General features: G+C 38.0%; 1 protein-coding gene across 3 annotated transcripts; it reads left to right on the top strand.

Moving 5' to 3' along the window:
* The first annotated feature begins 219 nt into the window (after positions 1-219).
* On the top strand, positions 220-14,676 carry STX16 (syntaxin 16). Of its 3 annotated transcripts, XM_086622787.1 has the most exons (9): positions 220-354; positions 2,879-2,890; positions 5,291-5,398; positions 6,618-6,758; positions 7,310-7,472; positions 8,412-8,503; positions 9,688-9,831; positions 10,373-10,453; positions 12,704-14,676. In XM_086622787.1, the coding sequence occupies exons 1-9, from the start codon at positions 220-222 to the stop codon at positions 12,806-12,808; spliced, it is 981 nt and encodes a 326-aa protein (XP_086478913.1). In that variant the 3' UTR covers positions 12,809-14,676. The 3 variants fall into 3 exon arrangements, with proteins under 3 accessions (XP_086478913.1, XP_086478912.1, XP_086478914.1); XM_086622786.1 differs by lacking the exon at positions 2,879-2,890; XM_086622788.1 differs by lacking the exon at positions 2,879-2,890 and having other exon boundaries at positions 220-300.
* Positions 14,677-15,976: the final 1,300 nt, after the last annotated feature.

A 15,976-nucleotide genomic window follows, 5' to 3' on the forward strand; every position in this document is an offset into this window, starting at 1 on the left:
CGGCGCTGGGGCTGCAGTCGGATCCGGGGGGGATGGATGGGGCCGGCGGCCGGGGGGGGCCGGCGCTGGCGGCCTCTGCCCGCGCCTTGTGAGCGGCCGGCGGGCGTCGCCGGAGGCGGCCGCCGTCTCCGCCCGCAGGCCCCGGGCCGAGCTAGGGCCGAGGGCCCGGCGGCGAGGCGCTGAGCGGCCCCGGGGCGAGGGGCCCCGGGGCGGGAGGCCATGGCCACCCGGCGTCTAACGGACGCGTTCTTGTTGTTGCGGAACAACGCGGTGCAGAGCCGGCAGCTGCTGGCCGAGCAAGTGAGTAGTTACGGCTCCTCCAGCCCTCTGAGTTCACGTAGCATGGCTGCTGCGGTGAGTCTCCTCCCTTCATCCTTCTGTACCCGCTGCGCCGAGGGCTGCCGGGCAGCCGCGCCGTGTGCCCGCTCCTCCCGCCCGCCCCGGTCCCCTCCCGCCCGCCCCGGTCCCCCCGCACCCGCCCCGGCTCTCCCGACCTCCCTCCGAGCCCTCGCCTCAAAACCCCACCGCCCTCTGTACTTTCCCCCCCTGCCCCTCCCTCCCCACCGTGTCGGTACCTTTTTTCCTCCTCCTTCACCTAAAATGAATAGAAGAGGCCTGTCTTTGTGCTGATCGCGCCTCTGTTCACTCCGTGAATAATAAATACAGTTACTGTTCTAAAAACTTCATTGACATGAGGTTTCTCGTCCATTGCACTTTTTGATGCCTTCTTTCCTCAAAGGAAAAGAATCCAATTTATTTCATAGAGCAGAACTCTTCTATTCACTTAAATGTGGGCACTGTTAAATACACTAGTGTAGATTATTCCCATTGCTTGAATTTTTCCATAGTTTGCTCTGATGTCCATTGCCTGTTTTATTTTATTTTTTTTCCCAAATACAAGTAATACTGAAAGTCATCTGTAAGAGAGGGGAGTCAGTAGATTCTAGTGTGAGCCCTCGTTACAGAAACTTCAAAAAGCCATTTGCTCAGCAGCGGTTTATGTGGCTTTTTCTGAGTTTTGAACTAGTCAGACTGTGATGAGCTGCTTGGCAGCTCAGCTCTGCTGAGATTTTTACACTTTCTGTTCAAACTTATCGTTTGTCTGTAATAGGCACCAGTAGATATCTGCTGGCAGTCTCATAATTCTAAACTGCTTTGCATTAATGCATTTTTGTTAGGAAAAGCAGTATTTGATGCTGCAAGTTTTATTTCAACCGATTGCTGTTGAATGGTCTTCGTTCATTGTTAACTTTATTATACCTGTGTCTAACAAACTGTATGTTAAATTACATTTGCAGAAAAGGGAATGTCAGTAGTAACGTGTATTATACATGCTTGATTTGACACTGCATTTAGTTCTTGTTAACGTGGTTTTTTTGCCCATATCAATATCACCTTTTTTAGATCCTTGGATTTTTTAGATTACCACATAGAAAAGTCAGTGATAGTTTAAACTCACAGTCCACTGAGCAGTGAAAGTGCACTTTTACTCAACAGTGAGTGCAATAACACTTAGCACTTGCATAAGATGTTTATTTACAGTGTTTGTTCATTAATTGAAGCTATTTTCTAGGGTGCTCATTCAAATGCAATCAAAGCTCACAATGATTGGAAACTGTCACTCTTGTGCAGTGGATGAAGTTAGTCAATGGCTCAGTCTTGGTCGTGGTCAGTTCAGAGTTCTGTAGTTACTTAGCTACAAGCGTGCTGTTGTGGCAAGAAGTGAGAAGATGTTAGTGTGAGCTGATCACTTTTCATGTTTCTAAGGTGCCTGTCACTGTCAGAGTTGCAACTAATTACCTTTTCTTTTGGGTGTTATCTCCAGAGCAGAGCTGCTGTGTGCCAGCAGGGCAGTGTTGCCAATTCTAGCTCATAGTGCTTTGACTTACCTTAGTTCACTCTCCAGGCTTCTCCTGAAGAAATCCTTTACTATGAGAGCTCTCTATCAAAAATTGCATTCTGCCCTGGAAGATTCATTCTCATGTGGGCAGTCAACCACTCCTTAAACTCAGATAATCAAAGTAGTGTTCTTAACAGGATAGTCCTATTTCAAAAGTTTGGTGTAGGATAAAAGAGATCATTAGTTGAAGCCTTCTGCTTCATTAAAACACAAGTATTTTCTCCTTGTTCTAGGTCTGGCACGCTTGCTTTATTAATCTTTCAGTGAAATGTCCTGTTGCTTACACATACCCTCTACGGTACAAAGACTGATGAATAGAGAAGGTGTAGATACGTTGTCTTCCGTGTTTTTTCAGATGCTTGCAGGGTTAATGTTACCTGAAATTAGAGCATAACTGAAGTGTGTACATAAGTGAGCATATACTACATTTGCTTTTGCTTTTTGTCTTTTGCTGTCTGTTTTATCCTGTGATAACTGGGGTGCTTGTCAATAAATGTCTTACAGAAGCTTGTATGTGCATCTTCCAGTCATAATCGAACCTTCTAACTCGCCGGTCGATGTTGAATACTGCAGTCAAATTGCTCTTGCTGTCACACTTCAATATATTCTATTGCAGTTTTTCTACCTGAAATTTCAGTAACTAGAAACTTCCCTGTGCAGTTACTTTGGAAAACAAACCAAGCTCTTAACTTGATCTCTTATGTTCTTTCTGTTTACCAAGCAACTGAAATATTTTTACAAACGTTTGTGCATCAAGCAAAATGCTGACTTAAAAAGTACAATATCATGATGTATTTATTGAATAGTTGTGTTTTAAAAGCCAGTTTGTTTTGTTCTTGGTAAACCATCATGCTTAAGAAATAAATTACTATTTTCTCAACTGACCATACCCTATATCTGTCCTATGTCTCTTTTTTCCCTTTTATCTTTTGCTGTCTCTAACTGGATGGGGCTGATGGGATCCACAAATCACTTCAGGAGCTGGATGAGGTATTGTTATTCACATTTTATTCTGCCATGGTGCATCAAGCGTACATCGTTGAGCTAAAATGTTCCTTTCTTTATTCTGCTAGTTTATTAAATTTCATTATATAGGATAAGCTGTCTTTGTGTACAATAGAAGAAGAAGGCTGCATAGAGAAGACAAGCATTTTGTAATATAATGTTACATTGTTAATAGATACATGTATAGACTGGTCTGACTTATTGTATACATATGGGATATAGTGACTTTGTACAAGAAAGCTAGTAACTATTTTTTATGCTGTGCATAAATTGTATAAAATTTATTGGTCAGGAAGTAAGGTCAGGGATTAAAAAACAGGCTTTCAGGAAAGAATTGCCCAGGAAGGAAGAGGGACTGCACTTTAAAAGGGGAGGGGGTGGGGACCCACAAAGCTTTCCAGGCCTGATAAAGGAAAATTGGAAATCTGGGAGAAACTGGGAAGTTAAGTTTTAGTATGAAATCTTTCCCTGAGAACAAGCAATGAAGTAATTAGGTATGTTTCAAGTGGTATCATCGATGATGATCTCCGGTAAAATAAATTATTTTATCTCTGAAATTACAAGGCCTGGTTCAACTGGCAACAAGATCTATATTTGTCTTCCAATTCCATCCATTCCCCTGCCTTCCTCTTAGAGGAGGAAGATGACTGGAAGCATCTATGGCCCGTGTGCTAAATGTTGCTCTGTGGCCCTGCACACTGTTAGGTGTGTATCATACTCAGCCTCAAATTGGAGAATCATAGGCATGCCTGTTGGTACCTGTGGAGATGTTCTAGTCTAAACTCCTGCTCAAACAGGAATATTGGTAATCTATATAGGATCATCCATAACTTTGTTTAGCCAAGTCTTGAAAACCTCCAAGAGTTAGAGATACCTCACTTTCTTTGGACCACCTCGTCCAGCGCTGTGCCATTGTAGAAACAGGTTTCTTCGTACCTGCACTGTAGCACTGAGTCTATTTACGTAAGTTTCTAAACTCTACCAAGAAAAATCTTCTGATCTGTTTAAAGGTCAGTAGTACTAATACTGTCCTTAACAAAAGAATTCTCTTTGACAGTGAACAGCACATTTTACTGGTAATGATGTCAAAGCAGATAAAGAAATCTGTACCTGTATACTCAAGATCAGACCATGGCTTTTGGGTTCTGCCAAACTGTGCTTAAAAAAAAAACCCAAACAAAAAACCAAACCAAAACTAAAAAAAAAAAAACCACCAAACACCCTGCACATTATGTTCGTACTTCTTCATAGTTGTCATATTTTAAGCTTTCTTGAGGTTGAAGTTATTCAACCTGCATCCAAAAGTATTATTTGAAAAATAAGATTCTGATAGATTTATCACAGGCATTTTGTTACTCTAAAAAATACTTTAAATTATTTATGTGGGTTTTTTCCTAATGCTTTTTAATATTTCAACCCTACAAATTGGATTCTATTCCCAAAAATAGTCTCCGAAAAGTATATCATGCCCTTCTGTGACTGCTGTACATCAGTGTGTGTCAGTCTCCAGTAATACAAACCCCTGATTTGTTGCACCTGAGTTATTAAAATTATGACTATTAATTGTGATAAAGGGTTTCTTTTTACTCCTTCCTCACCTCCAGTCCTCCTGTGAAAAGCTATGTGTAAGCTGGCAGGCACATTATCTTATTTATTCTCTGACAATCTCTGGAATGTTATGGAGAATTATCTACCAATTTTCCTGCAAGGTTCTTTGCCTCAGACCATACAGCTGAAGCAGCAAGTGTGTATCATTGTGCAGTAGGGAAGTGTGAGTTGGTCACTGCCTTGGCTATTTTTGTTTAGCACCTTTCAATTTCCATTAAATAAATAATATAACAATTCTAGTTGCATGTCAGTTTGCAAGAGTGTTTGTTTTTCAGCTACCTAGTAGATGAGTGGCTAAATACAACATTGTTTGAGAACAGTCATGGGAAACTGTTTTTATTTCTTGGAGATATAATAACATTTTTATTGGGAGATTCTCCCAAACGAGATTTTCAAACTTGCCTGCCCAATATAAACCATACTACACCATTAATTAGAGATCCCTTGGCTGTGAATTGTCTTCTAATAAAAAATGTACCAACATGAGATTTACTTGAGTTCTCACTGCAATACCATATTTGCTCCTTGAAAATCTGCTAAGAATTTATTGTAAGAGTAACGTTTGTCTTTCAGATCCTGTAGAAAGTGGGAGGATGTAGTCATTAGCATACGGGGACAAACCAGGATATGTGGAGCTTGATCATACCTGCATCATGTGCAAACACATTTTTGAGGTTAATTTTTACAGGAAGACATACATGCACTTTTTCCTAATGCTGAAGGATTTGGATCTAATTTGAGTAAAATTAATTTGCTGTCTTTTCTTATCTTTTGTAGCTTGCTGATGATCGTATGGCACTGGTATCAGGAATAAGTTTAGATCCTGAAGCAGCAATTGGAGTAACAAAACGCTTACCTCCCAAATGGGTTGATGGAGCAGACGAGGTAAGTTCTGTGGCAAATACAATACAAAGTTTGATTTCTCGTGTAGGGATCTATTAGTGTTGTCACTTACGTTCTCAATGCTTGTAAGTTTTGCGAAAGAAGTAGTATTAGAAGAAAGACTAAAATAAGTGTTTTCTAAATTGACACTGTTGTTTAGAGGAAAAATCAGGCAAGCTTTGACTTACTATCTTGAAGGATAGTGAAATAAAGGGAGGTTATCTAGGGCCAGAAATGCCAGAAGTCTGGGTTTGCATCATCAGTGGGAGCCCATCATTAACAGTACACTGGGACTGTTAGAATAGACATGCTGTAGCTGTGTGCTTAGATGTGAGACTGCAGGAAGGTCCTAAAGCTCTTAGCAAAGCAAAGCTGTTCTCAGTTTGAGACTTAAAAAGAAGGGTACAAAAAAATTAGCACTTTGAGTAGACTTTTTGCTTGAACCTGTTGAGGGGTCCAATTGAATAGACCATAAAATGGTGGAGATTTGCAGTTTACTGTTTGAAAACAGAAAGTGTTAGTGTCTTCTAGCAGGAGAATTTTGCCTGCCTGTGCAGTACTGATGCCTTGCAGAGTATGGAAATATTTGGACAAGTGTGAGGGAATGATTCTGGAGGCATCCAGTTAAAAACCTTTTCCAGTATTTGCAGTGTGAAGCTATTCTTGACTTCCAGAAAATTCTTTTAAAATGTACTATCAGAACACACGTTGGCTTGTCAGTTTGTGCATACAGAACCCATTGTGCAGAAAAGTGATCAGCCTCCTTTGTACTACGATAATAATCATCCTTACAGATTTATTTTTAGTGACTCATTTGAAAGCATGTCATTTGATTTCTTCTGTTAAGTTCAGGCTGTTCAACGTTTGATGGAGTTGAAGGTCTGACCTGAATTTTCATTTGTATTTTTGGAAGTTGACTAAACCTTCTTACTATGATATTAATCATATAATGATAAAAATATTATTCCAACTTAACGAAGCATATCTGAAAACAGCAGTCTTGCCTAAGATTAATGAGTAGATTTAAAAAGTAGCAAATTCAAAGTATATGAGACTATTTAGTTCTTAATCAGCTTTTTATGTGGGTTTTTTTAATGCTTTTTGGTCTGTTTTTTATATTATATAGATTTCTTTCAGTGATGTTTGCGTAGCGTTTGTCAGAACCTTTTCCTCTGAAACATTAGTCACTTCTCTTTCTTCATTGTTGGGTTTTCTGTTGTAGATTCAGTACGATATCACTAGGGTTAAACAGAAGATGAAAGAATTAGCCAGTCTTCATGACAAACATCTAAACAGACCGACACTGGATGACAGCAGTGAAGAAGAACAGGCAATAGAAATAACAACCCAAGAGATCACACAGGTACAGACTGCTTTCAGTTCTAAACCCACAGTGTAACATATCCATAATGCATCGTGATGGGGCAGTGTTTGCCTTTGAGTAAAGCATTTGTTTTGTAATCAGTATTAGAGTGAGCCAGAAATCCTGGGCTCTGTGCTTGGTGCTGCACTCACTGTCTCAGTGAACTCAATGAGTCACTTAACCTCCCTGTTCTTTTACTTACCTGTTTGCTTTCCTACTTGGAATAGGATTGGGAGATTTAAATCAAATCACATTTACAGATATCTCAGAGAAATACAGATATCTATTCTAAGGCTTCCAGTCCAAGCAGTTGCAATGAAGTAAACGTCTTTGGTCAGAAATAGCTGTATTACTTTGCTACGTTGTTAGCTTTAAGTTGTTTATTCATCTGTGTTCTGTGTTTCCATACCTTTTTTAAACATTGCATTGGGCAATAAGAAATTAATTTTAAAAATCTAAAAATCAAAATATTACTTCAATTCGGAACTTCTGCAATGTGATATTTAAAGTGTGTGTTGCTGTATTTTTTACTAATGGAATTGTTTTTTCAGTTATTTCACAGATGTCAGAGAGCAGTCCAAGTCTTGCAGAGCAGGTCACGTAGTTGTACAGAACAAGAAGCACGTGTTCTCAGGAATGTAGTGTCTTCCTTAGCACAGTCTCTTCAGGACCTATCCACCAACTTTAGGCATGCACAGTCTGACTATCTCAAACGTAAGCATAAGAGATACAATAATACATGGGGACCTTCTGTGGAAACCACTAATTAAGGTGTGCTTATTGTCTTGGTTCTGAAGACTGAAGCACAGAAAGGTTAAGTGATGCACACAGAACTACCAGAAGTATATTAAGAGTGGAGGTTAGAATTTAGGAGTTTCGGGTTCACAGCCTGTTTTCAAACTGGTTTACTTTGCCTCTCTATTTCATATTGCTAAAGGAGAAATTTCATGGTTAAATATATCAATGAAACCAGTGTATTTCGTCCATCCACATTTCTGATGTGTCATCGCTTCTCAAATTGTGGTCTGCAAAGTCACTTTTTACACTGGTGAAGCAGCCTTTGGTCTTCAGACGTGACACCTGCTGTTGATTGGTAGTCTGTGATAGGTTAAACTTTAAAAGGTATTCTGTGATAAAATTCTGCATCCATAAATAGATCAGAAATGGAATATCCTCTGTTTAAAATTGCGCAATTCTCTTTTCGTGTAAGTAAGATTATTTTAATCTTGTAAGATACCCACAAAAACTTGATCTTCAAATTTATTACTGATATAATATTTCTTTCTCTCATGGTATAAATGGCAAAGGTGGAACTTAGGATCACAATTCAGATGAAGGATGTTCCTAAGAGAATTTATTAGAAAATAGCCTAGAGTTATCACACTTTAAGGCTCTTAACTTACCTATTTTTTTTTAACTTCATGGAACATTAAAATCACTGATTTAATCGGAGTCTTCCAAGTCTGGTTGAATTTGTTATGCTTTGTTAAATAGTAAACCTGTGTGACAGTTAAAATTTAGATACTGCTATTTATGTCATTTATTAGCCAGATTTTCTTTCTTGTGCTTTTCTATCTCATGCTTCAGTCCTAACTCTTACTCTGATTGTAGTGTGCGTAAATATTATGCTCAAACATAGTTTGTCTTTTACAGGCATGAAAAATAGAGAAGAAAGATCCAAACACTTCTTTGACACCTCAGTCCCACTGATGGATGATGGGGAGGATGATACACTTTATGACAGAGTAAGTTATTATTACACAAATCCAATATGAAGAAACTTTTTAATGTACATTTTATTTTAGTATGAAAGTATCAAAATGGTATGCTGTGAGCACCAAACTACGTGGAAATTCTATTTCTGCAGATTTCTGTGATGCGTTTTCCTAATTAGTATTGCTGCTGGAATGTTAAGATGATTGTACCATCAGCCTCAGTGTTGCAGTGTGAGGGAACTCGGTTTGATTTCTGAATTCTCCTGACATGACTGACAGGGACTAGAAGGTTTGTAAATATAGTGCTGTCCTTTGTCACACCACCTTTCTGGGCAGATGCAAGAGTAACTGTTAGAAAATTATGTGATTCTGAGAAACGGGTGGAAGGTGGCACTCACTTCAAAGTGAACTTTAAAGGGTAACTGAAGATTTTCAGTATTACAAATTGTTGCGAATAATGGTATAATGGTTTGTTTCTGTACAGTTAAGTTGCCGTGTTGTGGAGCAGTACCAGACCCACCTCTTTGTTTTACTTTATTGTGGCATTTGGGGATACTACATTTCTGAGCAAGGGTGGGATGTCTTCTACTGCGTCCTATCTAATAGTGCTACAGAATACTCTTTAATCATAATGCCTAGTGTCTAAGTGAAAACTTACAGAAAAAGTTAAGGCAACTTTTCAGCCAATCTTGTGTATAAGAGCTTTTTCACTTATCTCTATACGAGAGTGATGGTGGAGGGAAGGATAGTGTTCAGTTGTGAATGGCCTTGGGAGACAACAGTAAGGTCTCTGTAGCTTAAAACAAAATCAGAATTGCTGCTGTGTCTTTACACGTTTTAATGACCGTTGGCATTATGGGGCTTGCTGTAATGCTGACCAATCAGTAGATACTCCATAATTACAAGACACATGTATTGATTTTGTATATAAATAAAAAAATTCTTTAGGACAAATCTTATTTTTAAGAGCTGTTTATGTGTTCAGGCAGGATGTAAGGCTTACATTTTCTCTGCTAAAACTATAAATAGCTGTCCAAGTTATTTTAGTGGCTCTGAAACTGTATTTAAAGTACAATAAGATTTTTTTTTCTTAGATAGTTGTCTGCTACAGAAATTCCAAAAAGACTGTTGTGTTATGAAATCTTATAATACTTAGAATTGTTTCTAATGTTTTCACACTGTTAGTTCAGCACCTAAATCTTTTATTTCAACAGGGTTTTACAGATGACCAGTTAGCATTGGTGGAGCAAAACACATTAATGGTGGAAGAGCGAGAACGAGAAATCCGTCAAATTGTACAGTCAATCTCCGATCTCAATGAAATATTTAGGGACCTGGGAGCAATGATAGTAGAACAGGTACGTTGACATCACAGTGGTAGTAGGAAATGGGAGATTCCATGTAGTGTTTAAGGCTTCTAGACTCTTCCTATTGTAACATTCTGTTTTCATGTGCTTCTCACTTTTCCAAACTTGCCTCTTCAGGCTAAGGTTTCCTCTGCTTAAAATCTGCCAGAAGATGAATTAATGGGGCGGGGGGAGAAATTCAACTGGTTATGGGTGTTAAGACTAAAAAATACATAGAATGCCAAAATTCTGTTGGTTATTTCTCCCAGAGATTCAGTTTAAGTTAAATATGTTAGCCAAAAGCACCTGAACTGTAATTAAGATGATGATTAAGGGACGTGATGTGAGATGGTGACAGAGCTGCCAGTTAGGCATTGAGCAAGGAGGTCCTTTTCTGAAGTCCCAACTAGTTCTTTTGTAAAAGTTCATAGTTTTTATACTTCATTAGCTGTTTGCTGTGACCATTGTTAATTATTCTGCTGCTCATAGTAATAATTGCTTTATGAAGTTTGTTTAGGTTCAATTTGGTGCTCATTCTCTGCATTTTATTTAGGGGACAGTTCTAGATAGAATTGACTACAATGTTGAACAGTCATGTATGAAAACTGAAGATGGTCTAAAACAACTACATAAGGTAAGCTGACAGAATACTTAAGCTGCATTGCATACCTGATAAACTTCTATAAATAGCCATTAAGTTATTCAGTCACTTTTCAACTGGTCATCATCCCTTTTAGAAATCATTGCTGTACAGTATAAAATGTCCAACTGTACTCTACTAAGAACTTTCTGTATAACTCTGGTTAACATCATGCTTGATGCCTAGTGTCAATTTCTGAACTTTCTGGGCATCCAAGCAGTGTGCTTTGATCTTTATATTGCTGACCTGGTGGGACCTATCTGCAATTTCTTCTCTGAGAACCCAGCACTTGTGCAATAGGACTGGTTATTGGGTACCTCACTATAGATTTCAGTCAATTGATATGTCCTGGTTGGAAAACATTATCTCAATAGTGCAAAGCAGCAAGAATAATGTTTAATGTTTCCTCTTACCGTCTGACACTTGTCAGAAGTTAGGTCCAAACTTATGCTTTTAATGTGAAACTTTTACTATGAACATCTGAAGTTTGAATTGGCAGCAGATCACAGAGTTTTGTGGTTGTTTTGTTGGCTTTTTTGTTTTGTTTTGATTTTAAGCTAAGTTCTGACTTGTCAGCTCAGTTCAGTCCTTCCATTACTGGAAATAAAGTAGGATGAGAGATTTATGCAAAAGCCTCTATTTAAGTAAAACAGTCTGTTTTGGAAAAGTGGACATCTTATTACTACACACTCAACTGCATATTATGGTAGATTTCTAGTGTGGACAGCAAAAAAGTGCTGTTTGAGGCAAAGCAAAATAAATTGGTTATAGGTTTATTCTTGTTATACCTAAAAGTAAATTGGGAATCACTAAAATAAGGCATTGACCATTGGTGAACAAGGCTTAAAGTAATTGCAAGCAATTTGCACAAACAGAACTGGAAACAAAGGAATCAGTTGGAATCAACGCTATTTCTAATCTAGTGGTAGTTAATGAATTGTCAGCAAACCCCAGTTTGGATTGCTGACTGGAGTATGGATTTTTGATGCAATATATGCCTGTTTTCAGTACAGTATAAGAATTTTTTCAGAGAAGACATACACACAAGTCTGAATAGTAATACCAAAGACAGATACCCTGCTGTTTCTAATACCGTTGGTAACTTTGTCCTGATTTAATATCTATAATGCCAATTTTCTTTTCTGTTTCAATTGGCATAATTATTACAAACTACTGAAACAGTACTTTCACAGAAATTGTATTAATTCACTGCAGAAATCTGGTGATATGAATCACTAGTTACTAATTCCTGCTTCACATGAAAATTGGAATCAGTTGTGATACTTTGTCAGGCTTTGATACTTAAAGCCTAATTAAGTAAATAATCGCAGTGGTTGTGTGTTACATAGTTTCAGGTCAAAAACTCCTCTTTAGTGGATCTGATAATAAGTAATTACTTTCCAGGGACTATAAAGGAGAAGAATTAATATATTTTTCCCTTTAAATTTTGAAGTTTATTAATTTAAAAAGAGTTAAATGCAAGTTTTGTTTTGTTTAGCTTCTATTAGCAGACTTTCATTTGGCTTTTGGAGAGTTTTCTCCACGTTGCCTCCTTTTAATTCCCCTGGGAAACAGAGGAAAGGGATGAGAAAATGTGGTTAGAAGAAAGAAGGAATGAAGCAGAAAACAAAGAGAATCAAATGAAAAAGAAAGCTTTCAGTTCTAATTGAAATTAAATGAAAATGCACAGCCGAATCAGGTACAACAAAAATGCCTATTAAAACATGAAGTTTTGTTGTGAATTTTAATGTCCTTCAAATACAGTACAGGAATCTTATATCAGCAAAATGAGTTAAAACATCTTACCAACTTTTGCTGTTCAGATTTTCACATACCCAGTTGCCTGATCTTGTTTCCATGATCTTCAGAGCGAAGTGTTCTTCCGGATGAAGTGTCATTCGTCTGAGTAGCTTGGATGCCCTGTGGAAGCATAGGGCCCTCCCAGGGACTGCTGAAATGAAGTCACAGTAAAGTTGCTGAGCTGACATGAGGATGCATTCTTCTATAGAGTCCCTGTTTAATGCAGATAAATGTGACTTCAGAGTTCCCTTACCTTCACTGAAGCCTATGGTGCAGACCAGAGTTATTTTGTGGGAGTTGCTTGCAATATATATTGTATGAAATGTCAGGTTACCAAAGATCAGTCCTGAGACACATGTACTTCACTTATACTAAACAAGACTGTACTTTGTAGCTTTGCAGAAATCTAAATATTAATTCTTTTCTTTTTTTCTGTTTCTGTAGGCAGAGCAATATCAAAAGAAGAATCGGAAGATGCTTGTTATTTTAATTTTGTTTGTTATAGTAATTGTCCTTATTGTTGTTCTTATTGGTGTAAAGTCACACTAGGTTTCAGTTCATTTTCTTATTTTTGGAATTTACGTGAACTTTTTTCCCCAATGTGAATGGATGGACCTGCACTCCAGAAAGCTGCCTTTGAATGTATAAGCCCTTGTGGTGCAAAGTCTGTGCAATGTTTCTGTACGATTCTTCGAAGTACAAGTTTGGTGATCTGTGAGGTGTTTGTGAGGATTTTATGGAAAATGTCAGGAAGTTTAACACTCCCATACATGTAATTGGGCACTCTATGTAGAGGTATTTGGAAACACAGTACTTAAAAATAATTACAAAATTGAAGTTTACCAGTGAGTACAGTAATTAGTGTGTTTCTGTGAGCAAAAATGTGTCGTCTTCTATATCCTTATGTCACAATTGTTGCAGGCTTCAAATTTAAACCATGTTACTGCGTCATGGGACTAGATAACAAAAATTGATCTAGATGTAAAATATGTTCAGGCACAAATACATTTGACTTCATCTCCTTTCTTCCAGACTCAAAACCTCCAAAGAACCAAAACATAATCCAACCCCTGTGATCTTAATTTAGATACTGCACCATTACTAAGAATCAGAGTAGTACTTGATCTTGTAAATAACAAGATTTAATCACTGGCATAATTTAACACATTTAGTTAATTAAAAAATTTTCTGAGCTTGTGTAATCATGGGAATGTTTTTCCTCACCAGAATGATCATACATATTTTTTCATGTACAATTTCTTTAGTTTAAACTACAGACACTACATTAAAGCAGTGGTGAAGTTAAACCTAAAAAACCAGAGATTTTTTCCTTTTGGCTTTCTACTCCAACTGACCTACTAAAGTGGATCTCAGCTGTTTCATACTTTAGTTGTTGTATAAGCTGTTTATTTTACAGTGCATCTGTCCATCTGTTATGTTTTTTGTATAAGTGACTTCACTACAGTATAGATTACATTCATGTTCCCTGACAGAAGATGATTTCTTTCAAATGCCTGCCTGGAAGAGGACGTGTTTATGGTCTTTCACTGACCATGAGTGATGTCGTGCAAGTGACATGTTACTAGGCCTTCAGTAGATAATTTGGGGATGTTTTTAACTGTTTTTTTCAGTGGAAAACTTTGCTGTAGGCCATAAAAGAGAAATTAGGGTAACATCTAAGTAATAAAACATTCACGATTTAATTTAGGCCTGAAGTGGTGTGCAATTGTAGAGGTCTTGCCTTAATATTTTTAATATGGCTTTTCTGTATGGAATTTTTTCCCCAAAGGGACTGTAACTGGTATCCTATATTTTCTGACTGATACAGTGCTCCCCATAAACTTGCAGAGATGCTCTGCTCAAAGCCCCTGATGTGCAGTTTCATCATATTATGATATTAATGTTGCATATGTTGCGTGCCCTGAGTTTATCTTTACTACGTACTAAGGAGGACTTAACATGTGGCTTTAAACTGACTTGGTGCAGGAATGGACCTGAAAGCAAAGACTACAAAGATGTGAAAGCCTTGGCTTTTTGTATGGCTTATTGAGAAAAGCTTTGTACCACTCTTGTTACCTCTAGACAAAGGGGATGTTGAACTTCCAAAACTGGCAGTTCAAAACCTTGATTAAATTCATAAAGTAATTTGGTAGAAGAAAGGATGATGCTTGTAGTTGGGTGTGCAGCTCCCCTGTTCTGGTAAGAGATCTTTTCAATGATCTTTGAGTAAAACTACTGTCTCCCTAGTGTGCTGTCTGCATCAGCTGGTGTGATGCAGCATATTGCTATAATTTAATATACTGTATTTGCAACTTTCTAACATGAGATTGTGTTATTTATTTCTGTCTTGACTGGTGCTTTTGACGTTTTACCGTGGCTAATGAATTCAAAGAAGTAATAAAATACTTCCAACCTAATTGGTCAATTATTCATTTAAAAAATATATAAACTGAAACACACTTGTGTGATGTTAATGCGTCTCTATATATTCTTCATCATTAAATGAAAGCAGCAGTGACATGAAATATCTTTGAAAAAAAAATTGTAAACTTTCTGTAGCACAATGTAACTTGCATTGTAAAGAGTTATTTCCCATGAGTTATGCCCATGGTATCTTAACTCCACTGAGGTAACTGGCTCTGTATTTTCTATCCAAATTCTGTAAAAGGAAATGCACTTTTAATACACATCACACAAGAGTTTAAACTCTAATGTCAACTATCCTGTATAACTTGAGCTGGAATTTATTGAAGCTGATTATCCAGGAGAAAAAAAAAAAAACCTAACTAAAAAAAAAAAGCCTTCTAGGCTTCTAAATCATTTCAGATGTCTAGCTTGTTACAATTCAGTCTACATAATTACCAGCAGCTAAATCAAACCCTTATGCTGTGTTTTGTAAGAATATCTCTACATGGTGTGTTACAGAAGGGGTGCTGTCAGTGCCATTGGGCAGTGGAAGCCCAAAAACGCCACTGCAACTGAGAAGTAGCTTGGCTTTGATCATTGCTGCTGCCTGCTCAGGTGTACCAGGAGCAAGAGCTGCCTGAACCTACTCACCGCGCTTCTGTCTGGCCCTGTAGTCATCTCTGTGTGCTGCTGCAGGGGAAGCTGGCATGCTATTCTGCGGACTGTGGCGTCTTCGTGGTTGCTGGATTCTTCTTCTTGGCTTGTATTGAACCTCTGATTCCTTACTAAGTGCAATGGCAAACTGTGTGACTCAAACTGAACAGCATTGCTAGAGCATCTCCCAAGAACCTGTGGCTCTGCATCTGTTGGGAATGACCTATAAAGCTGTTGGCTCCTGCAGAATTTCTTCATTAAAATGCATGCAGGTGTGAAAAATGAGTTGCTACTCCTTGTTAACAGAAGTTCTGGTGATATGTGAAAATGACAGTACTAAAAGCACTGTAATAGCAAATTTATTTCTCCTGCAAGCCTTCTCTAGAAACTGAAAAGTAAAATGGAAGAATTAGTTTCTTACTTGGTGATTTTTGTAATGTGCTAAAAATTTGAATGAGTATAACTAACACAGTGTTCACTGAGGCTGCCTAGATTGTGTTGGTTTAGGGTTCGCTTTTATGAAACACCACAACACAAAGGAGTTTTATCTCCTTTGCTTAAATCCTTGGAAATCTTGCTTTTGGTACAGCCTTGCAAAATGTAAGTTCTTGGACAGGTGATAGTGAAACGGATTTTGTTGGGAAAAAAAGTGTATTT

Source organism: Tauraco erythrolophus, chromosome 18, assembly GCF_009769465.1.
Source record: "Tauraco erythrolophus isolate bTauEry1 chromosome 18, bTauEry1.pri, whole genome shotgun sequence".
Classification (NCBI taxonomy): Eukaryota; Metazoa; Chordata; class Aves; order Musophagiformes; family Musophagidae; genus Tauraco; species Tauraco erythrolophus.

Bases quoted from the DNA above. Each gene is read 5' to 3' on its own strand.
- STX16 (XM_086622787.1), top strand. From the start codon at position 220: ATGGCCACCCGGCGTCTAACGGACGCGTTCTTGTTGTTGCGGAACAAC. The intron at 5,399-6,617 runs GTAAGTTCTGTG...TTTCTGTTGTAG, and splicing joins GGGTTGATGGAGCAGACGAG to ATTCAGTACGATATCACTAG. The intron at 9,832-10,372 runs GTACGTTGACAT...CATTTTATTTAG, and splicing joins GAGCAATGATAGTAGAACAG to GGGACAGTTCTAGATAGAAT.